The sequence below is a fragment of the Hetaerina americana genome, unplaced genomic scaffold (genome assembly GCF_022747635.1).
Source record: "Hetaerina americana unplaced genomic scaffold, ioHetAmer1.1.p SCAF_5, whole genome shotgun sequence".
In the NCBI taxonomy this organism is placed as follows: Eukaryota; Metazoa; Arthropoda; class Insecta; order Odonata; family Calopterygidae; genus Hetaerina; species Hetaerina americana.
In genome coordinates, this window is record NW_027287095.1 from 90,359,705 (window position 1) to 90,383,530 (window position 23,826).

The 23,826-nt window shown below is 42.3% G+C and overlaps 1 protein-coding gene across 1 annotated transcript in view; it reads right to left on the bottom strand.

The window, feature by feature from the left end:
- Positions 1 to 23,826, bottom strand: part of uex (metal transporter uex) — a 97,943-nt gene that overhangs the window by 32,997 nt on the left and 41,120 nt on the right. Inside the window, exons 2-4 of the mRNA XM_071592122.1 lie at positions 10,122 to 10,311; positions 4,226 to 4,435; positions 1,746 to 2,179 (exon numbers count right to left, since the gene is read on the bottom strand). Of these exons, the coding sequence (XP_071448223.1) occupies positions 1,746 to 2,179; positions 4,226 to 4,435; positions 10,122 to 10,311 (834 nt within the window). The remainder of the gene's footprint in view (positions 1 to 1,745; positions 2,180 to 4,225; positions 4,436 to 10,121; positions 10,312 to 23,826) is intronic.

Below are 23,826 nucleotides of genomic sequence, written 5' to 3' on the forward strand. Positions count from 1 at the left end.
AGGATCTTGCATCTAGTCACCAAAAAGATAATGTCCAGTGATTTGACACTCAAGATTCCTGATTACATCAGCCAAGGTCCTTTGACCTTCTTGTGAAAGGCACCCACATTATCTAATTTCAGCTATCACTCTAATTGTGGCTAAATATAACAAATGTACGCAAGAATACACATAAGTGTTTAGAAACCAGAAATTTAGTTTGAAAGAATGATTTCTACAGGTCATATAAAACTTCACTTTCTGAGATGACAAATAAAGTAGCCATCAATAAATTGTCCCAGTGACGAAGTTCCAGTTCCAATTGGAAAAAATGGTGGCTAAACCGTATTTTCTTAACTTAATTATATAGTTTTATCAATTCAACATCAACACTCATAGTTTTCATGACATTGCCGACACGTAGTTATGATAGAATTTGATTTAACAGAAATATCTATCAATGATTTAAATTTTTAACTAATTAAAATGAATAATAACATAACATACAAATGCACATTATTATCATTTATATTTTAATAGACATGGTGCGGCAACATAACTTCCCCTTTTAAAAGCATTTTGCCTTTGAAAAAAGGATATTATGTTCCTGCACCCTGTATGTAACAAAATATGGCTTGAACAAAAAAGTATTCATCTTATTTCATAAATAAAACGTAGTTTAAATTGTGAAAATCCATTATCAGCAGATATTTGTTGACATCTGTTACAGCATTTTTAGAGACTGCTGGAAATACAACTCATATGGGTTGTAATATTAAAATAAATCGCAAATACCACAGTGCTAAAATGTTTTAAAATAAAAATTTAAAAAAAAGAAATGAAAATTAAAAAGAAAATTTTTAAACTGCAGAATCATGCCACGAGTCACTAACTAAGAATAGGACCGTACTCCTGGAGGCAATATTCGGGTAAAGAGATGACTTCTTACAAAGACAACCCCTTGGATGATGGCACCTGTGCAGCTTGGAGGCTGCTCCTTGCAGAGGGGGCCATGCGCCCGCCTCCCTCAGAGCAGCCCACCAGTCTCACACTGCAGGTCACCGACTCAGAGTTATGGTGGCAGAGTGATTAATTTTTCCCAGGCCAGAGCTCAGTCAAACTGGGGAGCACTCTTGGCACTCGGACACCAGCCACCCACACACCCTCCACAGGATTTGACACTGCGACAGCCTCCAGAGAGGTGGTGGTGACCCCCATCAAAGCACCATTTGAGCCCCAAGTATTGCTTGGATGAGAGACCTACTCCTATGGCCAGGGCCTGGCGATCTGTGGCCAGGGAGATTGGGGCAGCACAGAGATACTGTTCAAAGGTTCCTATGTATATATTGACGAAAATTGAAAAAATCACTCTACAAACACTCATGCAATATTCTTCCAGCCCTATGGGAGGTCACTGCCAGAATATTTATGTGTGCAGTACCCCCAAGGTGAAAGGAGCTGTGGGGAGTTCACCAGTCCAACCAGTCAGCTAGAGTTGGCCACTTTGCCCACCTCTCCATAAGCCACAGAGTCACTCATTCGAGAGTAATCGAAGAATATGCAGTCCTGTTTCCATTTTCTTTGGAAATTCAAGCGGCTGCATATCCTTCAAAACATCCCTCTCGCAACTGATCGTGAAATGGGTCAATACCAATTCAAGAGGAGGTTTGGCATGACTATAAGTCTTTTCAAGAGTTCCCCAGACCCACAATAGACCACACCGCAGGACGGACCCGGGGACATTGCTGGGGGGGAGGAATACCCACCTGCAGAGGAGGTAATTGCCATGGGATCGGACAGGCTCAATGGCTCTCGCGTATTTCCGCTCCTTCTCTGTGCCCGTATTCGCAACAATCTTGAGCTCTGTGCGGTCAAGGGCCATGAGGCCCAGGTTGAGGCCCGAGAAAAGGCCCGAGAGTGTTAGGAGCAACACAATGATTGTGGCACTCAGCCAGGTGGGCAGCAGCCGCTGGTATGACCGCACTTTGACCCAGGGCATGATGCCTTGGTGCTCCCACATGCCCACTGAGGCGGAGAGCAGCGAGTTGGGTGGTACAGTGACGTCATCAGTGGTGCCGGGCATTGCAGTGCCGACAGCCGATGCCTTGAGGCAGATGAAGAACTCGGTACCATCCAGGCTGCCACTAGGGAGGTGGACCTGAGCGATGGCAGAGTGCGGTGTGACACTACCTGGTTCCACCTGGCATACGGGGGAGGAGACACAGATGAGTGAAAAACCACATACTGCTAGGATTTATGTCAACCGGTAGACATCCTCAGCAGGGAAGTTGACTGGATAGAACCAGTTAACTTACAATTGAGCCTAGATTTTGGTCCTGTTATCGAAGTCAATACATCATTAGCGCACACACAACCCCACACAACTTCCTAGCTGAAAAAACCGAGGGGATCGAGATGGTGTGGTGGCTAAGGCACTGACTTCCCACCGAGAGGGCCTGGGTTTGAATCCTGGAGACAGCAGATATTTTTCAGTGGTATCCTGATCCCTACTTGAGGTGCTTTATGGAGAGCACTTTGAGGTAGTAGGCCATCTGTCGAATGAGAAATTGAACTGTGGACCCCTTGGCACCTACCTTGTTAAGATTAGGCTAATGCTGATTCCGGGTTTCTCTCCGCCCTTCATCCTTTCCCATCCATCCCTAATGGCACAATTGATCTTAGCCGTCAGCCGCCTCTCCTAAAACTTCCACTACTAATACGATTATTAAACTTCTTTATAGGCACTCACCTTAGATATCTTATAATCGTTAATGATCTCATTTACAACTTCCACATTGTACCATTTAGGCTGTGTTATTTTCCACAAGTTTATTTAGAATGAACCTGATGACTAAAGAGAGTGGGATGCCAAAGAAGTGATTCCACAAATCCCAAATATTTCGGTGCTTGTCATCTTTCTCTAAATTTCAAATACAATCCAGAACACACATTTTAAAATCATTAAAGAGTCCCTGTTTTCTTAAAGTAAGTTTTCTTTTTAAGTTTCTTATTTTTAACACCACATGGAGAAATAATTAGCATTATATGCTCTGTGGTCACTCACTCCAATAATAGTTTCTATAGTTAAGATTTTTTCGGTTATGTTCTTTGCTAACAAATCAAGAATATTATTGGCCATGGTTGGTGAAGTGACCACATAGGTGATGGAGGAATGGAGTTCAACATAAAGGAATGTAACAGCGATTCGCATATATCTTTGTCTTTACCCCATGTTTTCAAACTATCTGTGCTCCAATCAATAGACGGGACATTGAAATTTACACCAATTATTAGTATACCTCGATTACTGTTTTTGGATGAGAATCTTATGTTTATCTTGTCTAGTTTTAGTCTAGATTTAACTCCCTATCCAATGGCATTCAAAATACACATCATAAATTCTTTAGGATTAAGGACTTTTAATGGAGCACCTAATGCTTTCCAAAACCTTATCTGTAATTACCTCAGTCCTGTTGACGCAAGAATTCTTAATTGCAATTAGCACATTACATCCGCTTCTATTTACAACCTCATTTTTGTAAATGGAATTGGTTTTTAGAAAATGTCACTATTGGCAATTTCAGGGGATAACAAGATTTTAGTTGCAATAATTATATCTTTGCCTGTGCTTTAACTAAGGTGACAATGTTCAGTGACTTAATTTTTACACTTAAGCAGGTAAGTACCACAAAAGCAAGAAAGTGGATGATAATTTGATACAGGGAATGGTTTTGCACTGCTTGGCAACTTTGTCATCAAGGCAAGAGAAAATATATAGACAGTATTTCTAGGTGTGGGTTTGGAGTAGGATGGATATAGGGAAGTGGAACAAAATAAATTTGGGAGAAAGAAGTCCTAGATAAGACAAGGGGGGAAGGCCATTGAGAGAATATTAGGTAACGTTATGAAAATTATCTGCACAATATTATATTGATTGGTAAAGGAATGTGGATAAGACTGAAATATAGAATGGAGAGAATGCAATGTGTATTAATCTCAAGGCAGGGGGAAGAAGACACTTGTGAGCCAGAGCGATGGGAGGTGAAGATATTGTTTTGAATTAAAAAATGACTTTTCGAAGTTGTGAGCTTGGGAGTGTGCTGTGGGTAATGCTTAATCCTCCTGCACACATCAAGAAACCACTATTTTCCAATAGACTGAAGCTACGTCTGTGAGTGGCCAATAATACAGCCCTTTTGCTATTTGCTATTAGTCAGTTTTCCGCAGTGGAGTGAGGGAGGCTTACCTGTGAGAAGTGCGTGGATGGGAACTCGCACGGGCCGCTGGGACGGCCCTCGGTGGTGGTAATGGCTACAAGAGTGTGCGGCCCCAGGCCAGAGCCGAACAGTCGCAGCATGGCCGTGGTGCCAGACATGAGCTCAGGCACGCCATCAACGCCATAAGCGGCTGCCTCCTCGGAGTTCTCCACGCGGATGCCATACACTGAGCCCGGGGACTGGAAAGAGATGAGAGGATGGACGAGATGAGGTGGGCAGATCATTTCATCCAAAAGGAGCTCAACAAAAGCTGGAGGAGGCAAAGCCAATCTCATTGAAACCTCACAACAGCACACACAATCATCAAGTAAAATCCAATCTTTAGAACACACACAGACGTCTCCCTCAATACTACACTAGGTACGCCACACATAAAAGGTCTGTCCCAAAAGTAGCAGGACTGAGTCGATTGAAAAACATTTATTGCCAGAATTGATACATTCACTCAAAAGTCTTTGAAGTAGCACCCTCATGTGTCCACACACCTCCGCACCTCATACCCCTTCTGCAAGGCGGCGCCAGAATGATGCTAAGCTCCCACCTCATGGCCTGTTGCAACCCTTCCACCGAGTCATGGTGACGTTCTTTCAACACTGATTTGCAGCTGAGGAAGAGGCAGAAATCTGGTATGGCATTGACTACAAAATTTGGATCCTCACTCACATGGTTGAGAAGCTCTCGACAGATCCGCAAGTTTCTTTTTGTTCATCCAAGAGCACTCGCGGCACCAACTTGGCACACACTTTTCTCAGGCCCATGTTTTTGGTCACAAGTGAATAGACATCACTTATAGGGATGCCACATTCATCATAAACCATGCAAATACTCAATCTGCAATTCCTATCCAACAAGCATTCACTATTGCAAGATTTTTGTCACTTTTAAGGTTGAAAGGTATCTTCAACATCTTCTGTACCCTCCCAAAACAACTTGTGCCACTCAAAAACACCCAATCTACCCATGGTGTTATCACCAAATGCTACCTTGAACATGTCGTGACTTTCTTTCCTGGTTTTGACCAGTTTCATACAAAATTGGATGATGTAGCGTTGTTCCAATAACGGGTTCATGAAGCAGTGTAACAAGGTCATGTTATAGAGGTTTTCCAAACGAACGATCTGCACTCCGCAAAGGCTGGGGGCCAACTGCCACCAGGCTCCAGCCTTTCCTGAGACTTCCCTCCCTCGAACCCAGCCAGAGAAACCACCACCCATCTATCCAGAAAAAAATAAGTCCTCCTATTTTTAGAACAGACCTTGTATAGAGCACATACCACTAACTTAAAAATATCACCTCAACAATTTCATTGAGTGATTTTAATAGTAAACACAATGTGGGGATGCTGAAACATTAATGAATTCAGAAAAACACCTCTCAAATATACACAAGAATCTAATATTATAATACAGCCTCCAATGGAATTCACACACACACACATCAGAACAAAATAACATAGACACATCAGACATTCTAGACATTGCCATCTCACTCAATAACCCATACCATTCACCTGCAAAAATCATACATACAATCATACATGTGACTGTATCATTATAAGTCATTTATACAAATATATATATCATACATACATCAAAAATCATACTTCACCTCTGGCCATCTCCCTGTCCTATTCTCTATTGAAAAGCTCCCCTCATTTTCTTCTTGTTACCTTCTACGTCCCACGTCTGGGAGAAATTTGGAGAAAATTTAACATTCCACTGCCTTCCAAATTCCCAGAACTTTCTCTTAACCCTACACCAATACATAACAGAGTGACATACCTAATTAACCTAATTTCCAACACCCTTCAAAATTCCCCTCAACCCAACCGAACTCCAACCCTATTCACTGCAGCTCTCCTATACAGGGTACAACGATTAAATCCAGACAAATGAAACTTTTGTTTAAAAGCAAATGTATTTAAAAAATACATATGAAAATGATAATCCTGGACCATAAAGGTAGTGGTATGTGTCAAGAGTAACAGTACTCAATGTAACCCCCTTCAGCTGCAATAAATGCCTCCAATCTTGTCCTGAATCAATCGCACGCACTCTTCAAAACAGCGCTGTCCATATTCGCAAATGCTGCTATGATAGCGGTGCATGGAGAGCGACATTAGTTAGCCTCGTCTTATTGATACCTCTTTTGACTACACTGCAAGCATAATAGTCGAAGGGGTTCAAGTCGGGGCTATTGGGGGGCCAGAACTCCTTTGACCAGAACATGTCAATGTAATCTGAGAGCCAGTTGTGGACTAAATGACTCGTATGAGCTGGTGCACCGTCCTGCTGAAGAACATATTGTCTCCCCGAGTCCACAATTACCATCCACGGTTTCACTACATTCTTCAAAACTTGCAGATAGACCTCTTTTGTGTTAGTTTGTCCCTTTTCAAAGAAATGTGGTGGTACGATATCACCCTCACAGGACCCAATACCTAGATGTGAACACTAGCTGTAAATTTTGTTCAAGCAACAATTGGGACGTCCTCGGGTTCGTGGGTGAGCCAGCGATCATTTCTTCGGTTGATCTTCAAGTCAACGGTGAAACTGTTTTCATCAGAAAGGAATCTGATTCGCCCTGCAGCTGCATTTCTTAGGGAATACAATTGCAGGTTGCAGGGAGTAATCTGCTTTGTTCTGGCAGCCTTAGACAGCATATGTCGGACCTTTATTGTGTACGACTTGTATCATAGAATCCCTCTGCCATCCAACGCATTGTTTGCTTTCTAACATTCAATTCTGACACCAATTTCCTCAGCAATCGCCCCAGGTCCTCTGAAATCAGCACCTGAGCCTTCTCAACGACTGCCGCAGTTCGTGACACGCGTTTCCTCGAGTGAGGTTTCCCTGCCAGGTTAGCAAAACCTTCCCCAGACTACTCCGAAGCATTATATTTAGCCACATTATCGTAAACAGTTGATCTGGGGTACCAGAAGAATCGAACTACTTCACTGGGTGAACACTTTCGATAATAGTGGCTCTTCAATTGTACTCCACACTTGTACATAACACCTCAGCCATTTTGAGGTTATGACTGTTTACTAGATGCCTATAGTTTTCAATAATGCCAATTGCAATTTCCAGTGGAACTACGATATGGCGGGAAAATCAAATTGAAATTTGTCCGGAGATAACACCCTGCATTAAAACTTTAATCATAGACAAACACAAAATCAGGCAATTATTTCATAAAACAAGATACCAACACCTTAAAACACAATACATATTTATAACTTACCAGCATTTTCCTATCATTTACCATATACTAATCTCCTTGGTTACCCAAATAGACGTTCAAAATTGTGGTCACCAATTTCAAAATTGATCACATTAATACAATTTCAGTTGGAAGTGGTTTATAGGCTACAAAATATTGCTCTTGTTAGACTTTACCTCTTGTGTAGGTAGTCTATGTAGTCTACATATATGCAGGCATGATATGAGATAGATATGAGCGAGAGAAGATTGTGAGGAGGCTAAAACTAACAGGACACAAACATGGAACCGGAAAGTAGCCACCTTATCCAGAACAGTCAACTTCCTATGGAAAATGGTAAGGAAACTGAGAAATACACTGCAAACATCCCCCTGCCCCCTTCTGATGGAAAACAACATAAAACTCAACACTGGCACAGAAAGAGGTGAAGCCTTTCTACACACAACATAACATACATTCGTACCAAACCAACAGAATATACACAAGCGGACATCAATGCAGGATCCATCCTATATGCCTACCCACTCCTAAGCCAAACACCTGTTCAGTCCTCTCTCCTCACTGCCCAAAAAGTGCTCCTCTAGCCCTAACTAAATCCCAACCTAAGTACTTGTATTCTTTGCCACAAGGTACTGAATCCCTGAAAACCTTCATTTCCTACCTCAATGCTTCATCCTCTGTTTCCTTCACCTCTACTGTTTCCTCTTCCCAAATCACCTTCACAGATGTACACATATCAATAAAAGACAAAACATTCCACACTTCTATACACATTAAACTGACAAACAAACATTAATACTTACTCTATAACAGTTGCCACCTTTATCACACCAAATGCTCCATTCCTTACTCCCTTTCCATAAGAGGACACAGAATCTGCAATCATCCCGACTCCCTGGATAAATGCCTCTCAAATCTACAATATTCCCTCCTCCGACAAGGTTATCCAGAATCCCTCCTAAACAAAAGAATCCAAAGACAAGCTTACATTTCCAAACCTTCCTCCACTGCAGAAACCCATCCCTTTTCAATTTGTACCACATACTTCCCTGGCTTAGAGTCTCCAAGATCCATCCTAAATAACCTCCACCCAATCCTCAAGAACCACAACTCCATCACCAACCTTTTTCCCAAATGCCCCTCCGTTACTTTCAAATGCCCCACCAACTTATCAGATCTCCTCAAATCCCTGCAATAAACCAAGATGTAAAAAATGTCCTATTTCCAAAACCCAAATCCCATCCCTCTCCCACCTGCTTTTTCGCTCTCACCCACCAATCAACTACTCCGCATGTACTTCCTGCAATGTAGTTTACCTTCTGAAGTGCCAACTATGCTCTGCCTTTTATATTGGTCAGTGTACCACACCCATCAACATCAGAAACAATAACAACCAGGCCTCAAGCAAGAATTCTTCCCTTTTTCGGATTCTACCAATACCAGAGCACAACTCAGAACATAATACTTCTGTAATGCTATAGTGCCTCCATTCTTAGCATCCCTCCCACCCTCTACTCAAACTCAAAACAATAGAACTGGCACATATCTGGCTCCTGGATTCCTGGAATGAGCCAGGAATCAATTTCAGACATTAATTAATTATTACAACCTCCAGATATTTTCATTTCCCATCTGCATCCAAAACCTTCCTTGAACAACTTTTTGCATATAAATCTATGTAAGATATGATAGTGTGTTACGTACCAGAAAAAAATATTATGAACAAGGTTTATTCAAAGAAAATTAGGCATACATTATTTAGGATTGTGGATGACATTAAACTTTTCCATCCTGCAATGAAGGAACTGGGAATAGGAATTTGATTTTTAAATGCAGAAAAATCTAAATAATAAATTGTTAAATAATTATGATATGCACCTAATTCCTTTTTCCAAGGACGTTACCCAGAGACATTTGTTTTTTCCGATGCTTCAAAATTTGGTGAAAATATGACTTAGAATGATAGCTAAATAAATTTATGACATGCATCGCCACTACCTCATTAGAGTGATGGCTCGTACGCATGGTGTGATGCAAAAGTTTCCCGTGACATCCACTTCTCTTTTAGCCTGCTGTTTTGGGCTTAACACTTCTTGAAGGCTTGTGGACTTTCTGAATGGTAAACAAGCAGGGTTTCGATTTTTAAACTGCTGCTTGTATTTGCTCAAAATAGCAGTATGAGATGCCCTTTCATTGGCTTGTGGTCGGGCAATGCATTCTCTTCTACCGTTAGGTTCACACATATAGGCTTGCTTCACCATCTTCTTCCCAAAGAGAACCTACTCATCATAATTAAAAACATGTTGTGGCAGGTAACCCTCAGAATCTACTGGCTTTTTGAAGTCACGGATGAAATACTATGCTGCCTTTGGCTCAGAGCTTGCTGCTTCATCATGCCTCACAATGCCTGGGATGACGGTTCTTCTGGTTAACTTCTCAAACCATGGCTTCCATTAAATACTAATTTGGCTATTGATAATCCACAAGATCTTGAAGGAATCAACAAGCCATACCTGAAGTGGCTCTCATTTATTTTTGCATTCCGAAGCATCATTAGTTTCAGGAGTAAATATTGAAATCATATGCGCTTAAGCCAAAGAATTAAATGACATGGGCATTCTAATGGGGTAGCGAGAGGCTCACCTTGACCAGAGGCCCATCATCCTCCCCCCGACCGACAGCAGGTGCATGGGAGGAGGAGGAGTGGCTGCCCCGGGTACCGGACAGCGTCGGTGTGGTGGTCAGCTCCCCACCCACACCTCGACGCCACCGTCGCACAATGGCCGTCGTCGGTGGGCCACCTGCCTCCTGATGACCTTGCGGTGGTGATGGGCTGCAATCAGAGAAGAGGGGTCAGCGATCATGGTCCAGAGAATACATTTAAATTATAGGAAATTCAATGGTACCAGGGGAATCATTCTCTTCCTGATGGTGCAGTGGCTATTGTACTGGCTTCCCACCCAGAAGGCCTGGGTTCAAATCCCAGGGGTGTTAAATATATTTCAGTGGTATCTTGATCCCTACTTGAGGTGCTGTGTGGAGGGTACTTTGAGTGAGTGCGCCGTCCGTCAGACGTTAAACTGTGGACCCCTTGGCACCTTTCGTAAAGAGCAGGCTAATGCCGACGCTGGGTTTCTCTCCACCTTACATCCTTTCCTGTCCATCCCTAATGGCACAAATGACCTCAGCTGTCTGTCGCCTCCCCTAAATACTACTAATACCACTATTCTTCCTGACCCTCGACAACAGGGAACGTATTTGGAGCTTGCTCCCGAGATCTGATTTCACTCTACCTGTTACTCCCTGCGTGCCTGCAGTTATATCCTATAGCTGAAGCAAATTTGTGCTTGTTTCTTCATCAGTAAAGTCTAGTGTAGTGTTAAGTAAAATCTTGTATAGCAGTTTAGTTTAAGTAGTTATTTATGTCCTCCTCTTCTAATAGGTTATTGGTGAGTGTTCTCAGTCACTTTCCTTTCTTCTTCCCTAAGCAACCGCTTAGGCTTCAAAGTCTATAAAAACTCGTAAACAGATTCGTGTGATTTAATGTAGAGTTCAACCTGGTTAAAAATTTTAGCATAGTATAATTAGGTTAGCTTTTTTAGGAACTCATTTGTCAAATAAGGATGGCTTCACCTAGGTCCCCTGTTGCCATGCTCAAAAACGCAGGTGAATGCGTGGCTCTAGGGGATCATATTGCCACGTTGGAGAGAATGATGCGGGAGCTTCGATTAAAGATTGATGGACGGGTATTATCTCTCTCGGGGATGGTGCTCGGGGTGGGAGTTCAAAAGCCCACCATGCCTGTTGGGCAGCACAGGTTCCTTCGAATGCTACACATGGCTGGAAGATCAGAGACCTACCTCTAGTACCAAACCCCAATGAAAAACTCTGTGAGAACAGACAACTGGAGGGTCATTTCTTGGGGTAAAAGGAACATACCACTGCAGCGAGGATAGAACTCTGCAGAGGCAGTTCCAATCCCTGTTTCCACTAAGTACCAGGTACTGACAGATAAAAGCACCAGCATACCTGCAGCCCCTACCCCTACTCCAACGGCACTGCCTAGGTTAAGATGTCAGTGGACAGGAAGGGAGGGAATTATTTTGATAGGCAGTTCCGATGTGTGCAGCCTAATGTCTCCCTTATGACTTAATTCCAATGGGAGGAAAATGTTGGATCTTTGTCCTCATGGTATATACCATGGGGCAAGGTTCCTCAGAAGATGCAAGCAGTACAGATGGCTGCACATGACGTGGGTTGCATTGCAAATCCCAAAGCATTCTGGTCATACGTATGTAAGAGAAGTTCAAGGAGATATGGCCTTGACAGGATAGGATGATCAACAACATCCAGCTCAAAAAAAGCTAATTTATTGAACTCCCTCTTATAAAGGGTATTTGAATCCATGCAATGGAAAAAACCAACATGATATTACCTTGCCAATCCCAGCGTTCAACGAATAAAATGAATACAAAATAACAATGCCCAATAGCTATTTCCTGCTTGACACAATAATTATAATTAGCATTTACAAGAAATAAAAAGTCTATTATCATAAACATACTCACAAGCTGAGGATAGGCGACGCCAAAACACAGTAATCTTTTGTGAGGTAAGGTAGGGATTCATGGCTATCTATGACTAAATACTTGAGAAATGTCTAAAACATTTTTGTTGAATCTTGAGTCATTGCTTTTCATCCAATTACACAATTTCATAATTAATTGGCATATCACTGTCGCAATGCACAAATACTCCTGAAGAGTAAACTTTATGATAGCCTCCATGAACTGACACATGATATATCCTTCAAGAAGTTGCCCCTTACGTCAAAAGAGACTTGGGCAAGGAAACTCATTTCCTTCTGAATATTTATCTTTCTCCTTTCTCGGAAGAAACAAGTTTAAAGACTATGGTTGGGAGATTCTCCTCTCTTGGGAGATTAGGAAAGGCCTATCTCAGGAGAAATGAGTCATAGACTTGGGGTCCAGGTCCTGAAGAAACGGAGAAGTACGAACGGAAATGCTGGGGACTTTTGCATTCTGTTCGGCATGTCAAGTAGGGCATCTGGGAAAAAAATTCGGATTCAAGTTATTTTTCTACATGCTGGAGACGAATATTCTGGGCTATTAGCTTAAGGGCCGCCCAAAAAACCCAATAAATACTACCACCACAACGATTTTGCAACTGCGCGTTAGTAGTAGTAGTATTTATGGGAGGCGACCGACAGCTGAGGTCATTTGCGCCATGGGGGATGGATGGATGGATAGGGGACAGGAAAGGATGAAGGGTGGAGGGAAACCCGGCGTCGGCATTAGCCTACTCTTTATGAAAGGCACCAATGGGTTCGTAGCTTTACGTCCCATCCGACGGACGGCGTGCTCACTCAAAGAGCCCTCCACAAAGCACCTCAAGTACGGATCGGGACACCACTGTAAAATATTCAACACCGCCGGGATTTGAACCCGAGCCCTCTGGGTACGATAGCCACCGCACCAATCCCGATCCCCCAATTGCGCGCTTCACGGCGTTGTCTTTACCGAGAGCGCTGCAGTTATCAGTATTTGAAACTCAATCTCTTGACGCGCGAATTGGAAAAAATGACCACGACGTCGCAGCAATTGCTACACTTCATCCCCCTTGGGGTTTGAATCTTCGAACGACACACGACTTTGAGAGTGTTTTTTTTACAGCAACAATCTGTGCACAAGGTTTGAACAAAAAGTATCGGTAAATATTTTTCCCGACGCATGCGCGAATCGTATTGACGCGATCGGAGATCGTATTGACAAGATGACAGTGCACACCATTATATTACTGAAAATTTAGAGATGTGGAAGATCTGTGCTTAACTCGTCCTCCCGAAGGTCTTTGTATAGACGACCGAGAGCAGAGTCGAGTGTGTCTGCTTGCGAAGACCTACTGCTACGGAATCGCGACGATTCCCCAACCCTTTTTAAAGTTCCGCACACTTGCCATCAGCAGACTACTATTTCCTATAAGAGTGGAATCATCCCTCAAAGGATGCCACCATGGGACCCTAATTGCAGTCAAAGAAGCTTGCACGCGTACCCTTAAGAGTATATAAAATAAGGGAGATAGATTCCAATACCGATAAAAACAAATACTCATTTTTTCCCCGAAAAATCACAAATCATTACAGTAAGATACCGAAGTCACTTAAGAAATATTAAAAACATTTAATTTACAAGTCGGAACAAAATTAAACATTGCAAAGAAATCAGATATATTTGTAGGTGCATGTGTATGCTAATTGGTAGTTTGTGTGTTTGCATGTGTGCGGGGTGTAATTGTTCTTGCATGAATAAACACCATGTTTTGTTTGTGGACAGTATAAATTTGTGGCTTTTGCATGCGGTTTTTTTCTTAATTGCGGGTGGTGCCCTAACACCCCCCGCCACACGCCCTACCGGCGGGGTATTAGGTAGATATAGACGTACCCTTATCCAGAATCCGCCAACCAGGGAGCCTTCGAGTCGTGCAAAAGCCGCTGGCAAAAGTGTGCCGACGCTCTCAAGGGAAGAAGCACTTAGAAGAATTTTGGTAGGCATTGTAGCAGTATCTGACGAAATAAATCTATGAATTTTTCCCGATACATTTAATACAAACACAAAAAGAGACGTTTCAGGCGTGATATGGTGGAATATCATCATTAATTAAAAATTGGCAATTTTCCACAAAATAAAACTTATTAATGCAACCGGTGAAGAACTAGAGGCAGGAATGAAAGTGGGCGGGATTCGTAAAAATGGTAGAAATGGAAAGGCGGGGAATTCGTAAAATCAGTTAGGTTTGCTGATGACCAGGCTTTAGTTTGTCAGTCAGCCAAGGGGTTGCAAGCATTGCTGAGTGAATAGGAAATTCAGTGCGACAGGTATGGGATGAGAATCAATATAAATAAAACAAAGGTTATGCGATTTTCTAGAAAGGAAAAGGCTAAGCTAAACATTAAAATAGGAGGGCAAAAACTAGAGCAGGTAGAACAGTTTACGTATCTCGGAAGTGTTTGGGACCAAAACGGTCAAAGTAGTAGGGACGTAAGGAGAAGAATTGCGCTAGGCAAAGAGGCTTTCACAAGGAAGAGGGAGTTGATGAGAGGGACGTTGAGTAAGGATATTAAGAAAATACTCATAAAAACTTTGATATGGAGCGTAGCTATGTACGGTGCGGAAACGTGGTCATTGAAGCAGGAGGATAGACGTAGATTGGAGGTTTTTGAAATGTGAGTGTGGAGAAGAATGGAGAAGGTGAAATGGACAGAGAAGAAAACAAATGAGGAAGTACGTGGTATGGTGGGCGAAGAGAGGGGTTTGTTGGGAGAAATCCTATGGAGGTAGGAAAAGTGGATGAAGGGGGTATTGACCGGCAGTGGGATGTTGAAGACTGTGATAGAGGGGAGAATGTTGGGCAAACAAGGAAAGGGAAGGAACAGGAGAGGGATGTTGGACGGGATGAAGGGAGGAAGGAAGTACTCAGAGATGAAGAGGGACCAGATATAGAGTAGGATACTGGATATTGTGTTTTGTTAGGAGTCACAAAATATTTATTTGGTAATTGTGTCCATCCAAAAACCTACCTTAACCGGTTGATTACCTTAAAAAAATGCGACCGGTTTCAATGTAACTACATCAGGCCTGACGATGATGTAGTTACATTAAAACCGGTCGCATTAATAAATTTTATTTTGAGGAAAATTGCCACTTTTTCATTAATTATACAAGCATGTTACTTAACGCCCGAAACCGCAGATGATAGACGAACAAAGAGCCGGCGCTCTTTGCTTATTGCCGATGGATTTCAAGAAGGGAGAAGCGGGAGTGACCGGGGGAGGACCACTCGTTGCGGGCATTATCCTCCGTAAGCGCACCGCACGCAGACTCGTCTTGTGGCCGTGTACGACGGGCGCATTGGCGCTGAGGGAGGGGGGAGAGGGTCGGCGGGATTAGAGGAGGGGTGGGGGAATCGGTAGAGAACAAAAAAAACGAAAGAACCACGCAGGGCGTATTGCGACGAATTTCGCCATTATCGCACACTCGCAGAGGCGCCACGCCGGACGGGTGAAAGGGGGGGGGGAGGGTGCGGGAATTGGAGACCACTGCATTGCGTTGAATCCTTAGCAACAGATTTCCGCCCGCAGCTATCCACTCGCCTAGTTCGAAGATCTTTATGATTGGCGACACTCCTAGCCCACCGCGTACCCTTCAAGTGGGAAAGATTCCAATTCCGCGCAGTGACCCACGGCTCGAAAGGCAGGAGGAGGGGGGGAGGGCACCCGAATTACTGCCATGAACCCGACGACTGATGAAACCGCAGCCGCCCTTCTTTCAAACTTCAAACGGTCACGGAGCTCGGCATAAGGCTCGACGCGCCACTAACCGGCAATGTAGGGAATTAGAGCTCCTGGTCTCAAGTTACGTGTGACGTTCAGTAAGTCGTTATGGAAAAATAGGAAAACAAATTACTTTGTTCACATTTTTTCGACATATTTTCTTTTCATATACTTTTCCCAGGGATTTATCCCACAATTTTGAAGCCGTCCAAAGAGTATGATTCCGGAAGGTCCCAAAAAATAGGCATCTGTGTGGGCAATGACCTTTTTGTTAGACAAAGATCATTTTCCACTGAGCCATTTTTCAATTTTAAAAATAGAAAAAAGTCACTGGGGGTGGGGGGGCAAGTCTGGTGAATACCATGGATGTTGTAATAATACGAACTTGAACTCCATAATTTTCGACCCCGAAAATGAGCAGTCGTCCATCCGTTCATTGCATTGATGGAAGAGAATTTTTTCCTTTGCCAAGAGAGGACGTTGTTTCTTCATTTCTTCGCTCAACTGATGTAATAACGATGCCTTATTAGTACTCTCCATTTATCGTTAGTTCTCTTTGCTAGTGATCGATGCAGGGTATTATGCGTCCATCCCCAAAAAACCGTGGTCATCACCACCTTGTCGGCCGATTTCACCGCCTTCGCTATCTTCGGAGCTGCTTTAAACTACCATTGTTTCAACGGTACTTTGTCTCGGAAGTGTTTTGGTGCATCCATGTTTCTTCCACAGCTATACATCGACGCAGAAACTCGTCAGGATTGCGACGGTAAAGTAACAAACCAGCCTCCGCATCCACCACGCGTTTGCATCTATTCTCCACTGAGAGTATATTTTTATTTTATAAACAAGAACCCAATTAATTGGGTTGAAGACTTTCTGTCAGAGCTGGAACAGAGGGTAGTCCTTGATGCCCTGTAAGTTCCGACGGCGTACGACGGTACGGTGACGGCGAGTGTACCTCAGGGAAGTGTAATGGGACCGTTGCTTTTCTTTATTTCTGTAAACGATTGGAACCTCGAAGTTAAAAGTAAGTTTAGGATGTTCACGGATGACACAGTGATTTATGTGGAGATATCTGGGGATGAGGATCGATTAATACCAGCAAAGGATCTGGGTTGCATTTCAAAATGGAGTACTAAATGGGGTTTGCCACTAAACCTAAACAAATTTTCGGTGGTAAATTCCTTTACGAGAACAACGGGACGTGTTCCCAAACTAGCTGGAATTGACCTAGACGTAGTTGATACCTAGGTGTTACTATGACTTACGACTTACTTGGGGTTTCCACAAACGTACGTAAAATCTGCAGGCAAGAAAATGAAAAATTGAGATATATTAGATGCATTGTTGGCAGGAGTGACTACTAGGTCAAGGAACGCTGTTACCACGCTCTTGTAAGGCCTCATTTAGAATACTGCATGTAATGTGCGGGATCGGGCTGAAAACGGCCTCATTCGGAATACTATATTGAGAGGGTTCCACACGGGGCAGCCCGTATCGTTAAAAACTGTTACGATAAAACGAAAAGCGTCACTGAAATGCTTCTGGGGCTGGGTTGGGAATCATTAGAAGAAAGACGATTCAATGCTAGGTTGAACTTAATAAATAAATTCAGATCTGCACGTTTAAGATCCGAGGTCTCGCAAATTATTCTTACTCCTACATAAATTGGTCGCTTAGATCATGTATATAAAAATTCGGGAAATAGATGCCAGAGCTAGCGGACTCAAGGACTCCTTCTTCCCAAGGACAATTCGGGATAGCAACTGTACGATGGATAGATAGCATGTGGGGTTATAGACAGCAAATATTCCACTTGCTACCAACAGCATCTAGGGAAAAATTAAGTTTGACTCAAATGCATGCACCTTCACTAATCTCGTGTATTTTGCTGTCAAATCACTTCCCTCATGACCGCATGGGATTGCCATTTAATGAATGTTGTGCTCATGGCAATATTGCCTACCAACTCGGTAGGCAATATATTTTATTTAGTTGTTGTTCGGAGGCTATCATACATAATCGCTCTAGTCATCATTTCAACCAGAAAACAGCGGCACTTCGCTCAATGGTTCACCGGCTGTGCCAAAACCCATGTCAGAGGCGAACGCAAGAAAGAAGATGCTCACAATTAGAGAGAGGGCGGCCAACTGCGGTTACTCCGCAAAATTAGTGAACACCCGATAAAAGATGACCCAAATTGCGTGGAATGAGATACGGTCTGCCTCCAGAATACACCACGACGGACAGAAATGGCGCAGAATCTCCTTCCTATGGAAGTTATCCCCTAAGGAGAAAGTGAGAGTACCTTCATACCCGGAAAGGACGGAAAAAATTACTCGGATCCACGAAAAACTAGGATTAGATAGAATAACAAAGTGGCGCATACCGGCTTAAATATTTATTCATCTACAAAAACGTAATACTCCGCAAGCCACCGCAAGGGCGTGTGGCGGGGGGTGATATGCCACCAGCCACGTATTAACCATCCCAATCATCTCAGCTCTACACAAATAAGCGTCACATCAGGTGATTTATTTACTATATATTATAAGTTTGACAAGGAAATGTCATAGGCCCGCTATTGTTCCTTTTATACCGCCACTTTTACAAGCCATTAATGTCAGTTCCTAGGTTTCCAGTAAATTTCGTCTATTTGCTGACGATGCAGTCATACGAGTATATAGGGAAATATACAGTCATGAAGATAGGATAACATTATTTAATGACCTAAATGCAATCCATGAGTGGAGGACATTCGAGACATTTCCATATTATTAAATAAAAAGTTAGAATTAATGAAAAGATTACTTGGGCACTGTATTGTAAGGGTCAGACAGCTTTATTATTTCACGTTAGTTAGGCCCCACCTTGAGTATGCTGCGGGTGTATGGGATCCTCACGAGGTTGGCTAAATTTAGGAACCAAATAGAGTGCAACGTAGCGCAGCTAGGTTTTTGAAAAGTTGTGGTGAACAAAGTAGCAGTGTCACATTACAAATGGAAGAATTAGGATGTGAGCCACTAGTTTACCGTGGGCTGAAATTATGGTTGAAGTTAACTGTGCATAATTGAGACAAGTCACATATCCCAGGATTTCAAAGGCATATTACAGACCCCGATTTACTAAGGTAGATCAGATCACGTACGTAATATCAGGGAGATTTATTGTGCAACGGATGTGTTTTAAATGCTTCTTCCTCGCATCATTAGAGATCAAAATAGACATAACAGAAATCGCGTCGGAGATAATTATAATTGGCAGTGTACCTGTGTATACTTTGTCGATATCCTGCTGGTAAATATTTTGTTTAACAGACCTATTTTTTTAAGAGCTCTATAGCATGATTGGAATATGCGTACCCTATTATCGACATTAATCCACCTGCGATCCACCTGAAACGTGCGTGGCAGGGGATGCAAGCACCAGGAGGGAAGGGGTGTGATAAGGGAGGATATGGGAGAGGAAGGGAACGAGGAAACATATTTAGTAAAAAATATCAAATTACGTCCAAGTCTGTATGCATGCTGGAGGAAGACACAATTCTAAATAAGGGTTAATTCAACCAACAAATTAGTGGTTTGTTACACGAAAAAAATGAATCAAAATAACCACAACCATATATACGACAGACCTCCACCATAACAACACAGCAAAGATCGAACAATTTTCCACCAGATAAGTTTAATAGTAAGACCGGGTTTCGATGTATTACATCATCTCCAGGTAACAAAATAATCGTCGTGCCGTCTTTCATGCATTTTTGCATCCCGGGAAGGTTGACCAAAATTATTTTCTGTTCGATGGAGTGTATTACCAGCAAAAGGATGGACTAGCCATGGGCTCAACTCTTTCCCCCTTCTGGGATTTTCATGGACCGAGTAGAAGAGAAGATTTTGAATTCTAAAACAGAAAAACTAGAGGATAACATCCTTTACTAATACAGATATGTCGACGACATCTTATGCAGTTGGACGAGGAGCAATAGACAATTGGAAAATTCCTTTCGATATTTAAATTCAAAACATAATTCTATAAATTTCAACATGGAGCCGGAAGTTGTTGGGAAAATTAATTTCCTCAGCCTTGCCATCGATGTTCAGGGGAGTAAAATCGTATTTGACAACTACAGAAAGCCCTCATACTATATAGACCAGGTGACTCCATCAGATTCTTGCCACCCTATTTCCCATAAACTAGCCAGCTTCAACTCTATGATAAATAGACTAATCAATATCCCTTCACCTAAAACAAACTATGACCGTGAACTAAAAACCATTAAACGCATCGATGCAAACAATGGCTATAACGAGGATCTGATCTACTCCGGAAGAAAAAGACCAAGCTCGCCAACAACCTCGCCACGTCTCTGCTAATAGAACCGGCCAAGGGAAACCGGTAAAAGGGTGCAAAATCCCCATCATCAACAACATTTCGTACAAAATAGCCAATACAAAATCCCGAAGGAAAAATTCAGGGTCTGTTTTTATAACTCCTTCAACATGTCTAAACGATTGTGCACAAGCAAGGATACTTTCGAAAATACACGGAAGAGTGGTGTTTACGTGACTCATTGTGAGTGCAAAGCTGCACGTGAGGGCCAAACGGGGAGGAATTGTGCCACCCGAATCAAAGAACACGAGGAGTGCACGATCCTAGGGAACACCAACTCAATGACCGCCAAGCAGTTACTTCGGACCGACCACGCCTGTGACGTCCAACTGCAAGTCCTACATGCCCTCAGTAAAGGCAGGAAGTTAGACGCAATAGAAAAATTGGAAATTGTCCAACGGGTTAAGGAGAACACCCCCTCCTTAACGACATGCAGTTCACCTCCTCCCCCCTCCTTTCCATAGACTTCTTTCAATCAATAGAATGGTTTGAGGCGTCATTTTGTGGAAGCGATTCATATCGGAAAAGAAAACACTTTTTTCTTCCACAGTATTTCGTATATATATAGTATGTGGAAGGACAAAGTATTTTCTTTTCCTTTAGTGCATTCGTACTCCCCCCTGTGACACACATCCGCCCTTCCTTTTGCTTTGTTCCCCGCCCACCCACCCCCGAGGTGTGTACCAAGTGTAAGGATTTCACTCCTTTCGCGCCCCTCCTTGGGACCGCAATCCCCAGGCCCTGGCCTCTACCAACCTAGCTTAGCCCTCCCCCCTCTAACCTGCTGACATGATCGAAGATGGCTGCTAATCGCCAAAGTGGTCTTCAGTGACTTCGTGTGAGCTGTTTGTAACACTTTGAACTTTGTATTTCTTACTTCTATGACAACCTTTCTCCTCTCCCCCCTCCCCTCTTTTCCAGCAACTTCCACCACCTCCCCCCCCCCTTAAGCTGCCTGACGCCGTTCCTACGCCCTATATGTGATTGGTGATTCACCCATGTGGACCCCTGAGACTTACTGTGTACACTTTCTTCAACATGTTTCAAACTTTGTATTTCGCATCCCATTGGTTAGTTGTTCAAAGTTCCTTTCTCTTCCGTCCCTCCTTTCCTTCCACATCAAAACCCTTACATGCAAAAATGTATGTAACACGGCACTTTTAATTTACGGCACAATTAATTTTGTTACCTGAAGATTTATTTATTTATTCATTTAACGGGAATAACCCTTTTACATAGAGAAAGGCAAAAAAACATATATTGGTTCCACAATTATAAAAAAACATTTACAAACGGGCACAAATTACATCAAGTTACACACTCGTTATTGAGAATTAAAATATCATTTAAAATTAAATAAGAATTTTGATTTGCAATACGAAAGGCATTTTCAGATGGTATACTGATACGCAAACCTACCTAGTTAGGTTAACTAGAGTAGACAAAATTTCAATATTACATAATATTCAAATTAAAAAATAGAAACAGAATATTAGAAATATACAATTTGTGCCAGATGATGGCACAAAATGATAAATGTCAGTAGCAGTTATTAACTAGACCTTGTGGCGTCAAGATGATGTAATATATCGAAACCCGGTCGTACTATTAAACTTATCAGGTGGAAAATTGCTATATTTTCTTTAATATGCTCGAATTCCACCACATCACACCTGAAACTACTCAATTTGTGATAACAAGACAGATCATGCAGAATTGAAAAGTAAGAGGGGGAAATTCTACTATCACCACATGGACTCGCAACTCATCCTCTCCGCCCATGATTGGCTAGACGTCGGCGCTGAAACGTGCGGCTCTGCATTTATTTATTAAGTTTAACCCACCATCGAATCGTCTTTCTTCCAATTATTCCCACCCACAACTCCAGAAGCATTTCTGTGACGCTTTTCGTTTCTTCGAAACGGTTTTCAAAGAAACAGGATGCCCTGCGCTAGCTTTCCGTGAATATTCAGAGAAATGTGTGTGCTATAATCACATGCTGAATGTGAGCTGTGATTGCTTGAAAAATAACTAATCTAGTATCTTTATAATTCTTCTTGTCATTCTTACTGTACTCCTAAGCCTCGACTAACTGGACACAAAATATCCTTAAACTCCATATTAAATATCACAATAACTAATTGTGTAGCTTGGAATGCTTTGTATCTCCCTTATTTCCATCCAAAATGCCCTTTCTCCCTTCTTCTATCCACCTTGCTCTCCCAACATTCTCCCCTCTAGAACAGATAGATTTAAGCCGTAATTTTTTCCAAAAACGATAAGGGATCAAAATAATATTGCCCGACTGTGGTAAGGGTAATTTTCGGGTCAAAATTAGTCTGGTGTGTTGTATTCACCCCCTGCCACACACCTCACCGGTGGCTTTAAGGGCACAAAAGTATCTAAAATAATCATTCTCAATTTCCCGAATGAGGCTTTTTTCAGTCGGATCCCATAAACTACATGCATATTCTAAATAAAGCCTTGCAATAGAGTGGTAACATCGTCCGAAAAAACCTTGTAGTTACTCCTGCCTGCAATGCGTCTCATAAATCCCCTTTTTTTTTAAATTGCTTGCCCGCAAATTTTACGCACGTGGGTACCCCGAGTTAAGTCGTTAGTTTTAGCAACACTAATGCATTTTACCGTATCAACTACTTCTAGGTCAACTCCAACTAATTTGTAAAGAAATTCCGTTGACCCTTTAAAGAAATTAATAGCTAAACATTTGTTATGGTTACGACCCTGTTTCCCTTTTACCTTCTCCCATATCTTCCCTTTATCACCTACCCTTCCGACCTGGTGCTTGCACCCCCTGTCACATACCTTTTCGGTGGATTTCGCTAGGTATTTATCTCGTTGTCCTGACTTGTAAATGGAATGTCTTTAATATTTCTATAGTAACTTCTTACTATACCAATTCTTACTATAGTGATTTATTACTATTATGATTCCTGATCGTCCGGGGAAAGAAGGAATATTTTTATCCATTTTTAATAAAGTATTTTATCTCCCTTATCTCAACCCAGTGGTCTGATCTACCTAAATAGTGTGAGACCATACATAATAATTCATTTAGTGCCATCGTTTCAACTCGTTTGTTCTGAACCTTTCTAAAAGTCTAAGTCTCGCTTGTTCTCCTCACATCTCAGGCTGACCTAATTCCTCTAAAATGCCTATCACACTCGTCTTCTTATCGCATCAATTTTTGACAAATCTGGCGTATTTTCTCCGCAATGTATCTTATTCTTTTGGTCAAAATTTCTCCCAAGAATCCCAAATACTTGCGGCGTATTCCAAATGAGGTCTAACTAGAACGAGATAACACCTCTCTTTAACTTTCTCATTATATTTCCCCACCACCCGTTCAATGAAGCCGAGTTTCTTTAAAGCGGATCCGCAAATTGTCCCGATATGTGCTCCCCATGAAAGGGGGAGGCGATGTAAAAACTAACCCCGAATATTTAATTTGATTGGCCGTAGTTAGCACTGAACCCTCTATTTCATCATTTATGTCCTGATCATCAGTTCCTTTGTTCCAAAATTTCAAAAATCCGTATTTGTCTATGTTATGTCCTGATCATCATCCACTGCACCAATCCGATA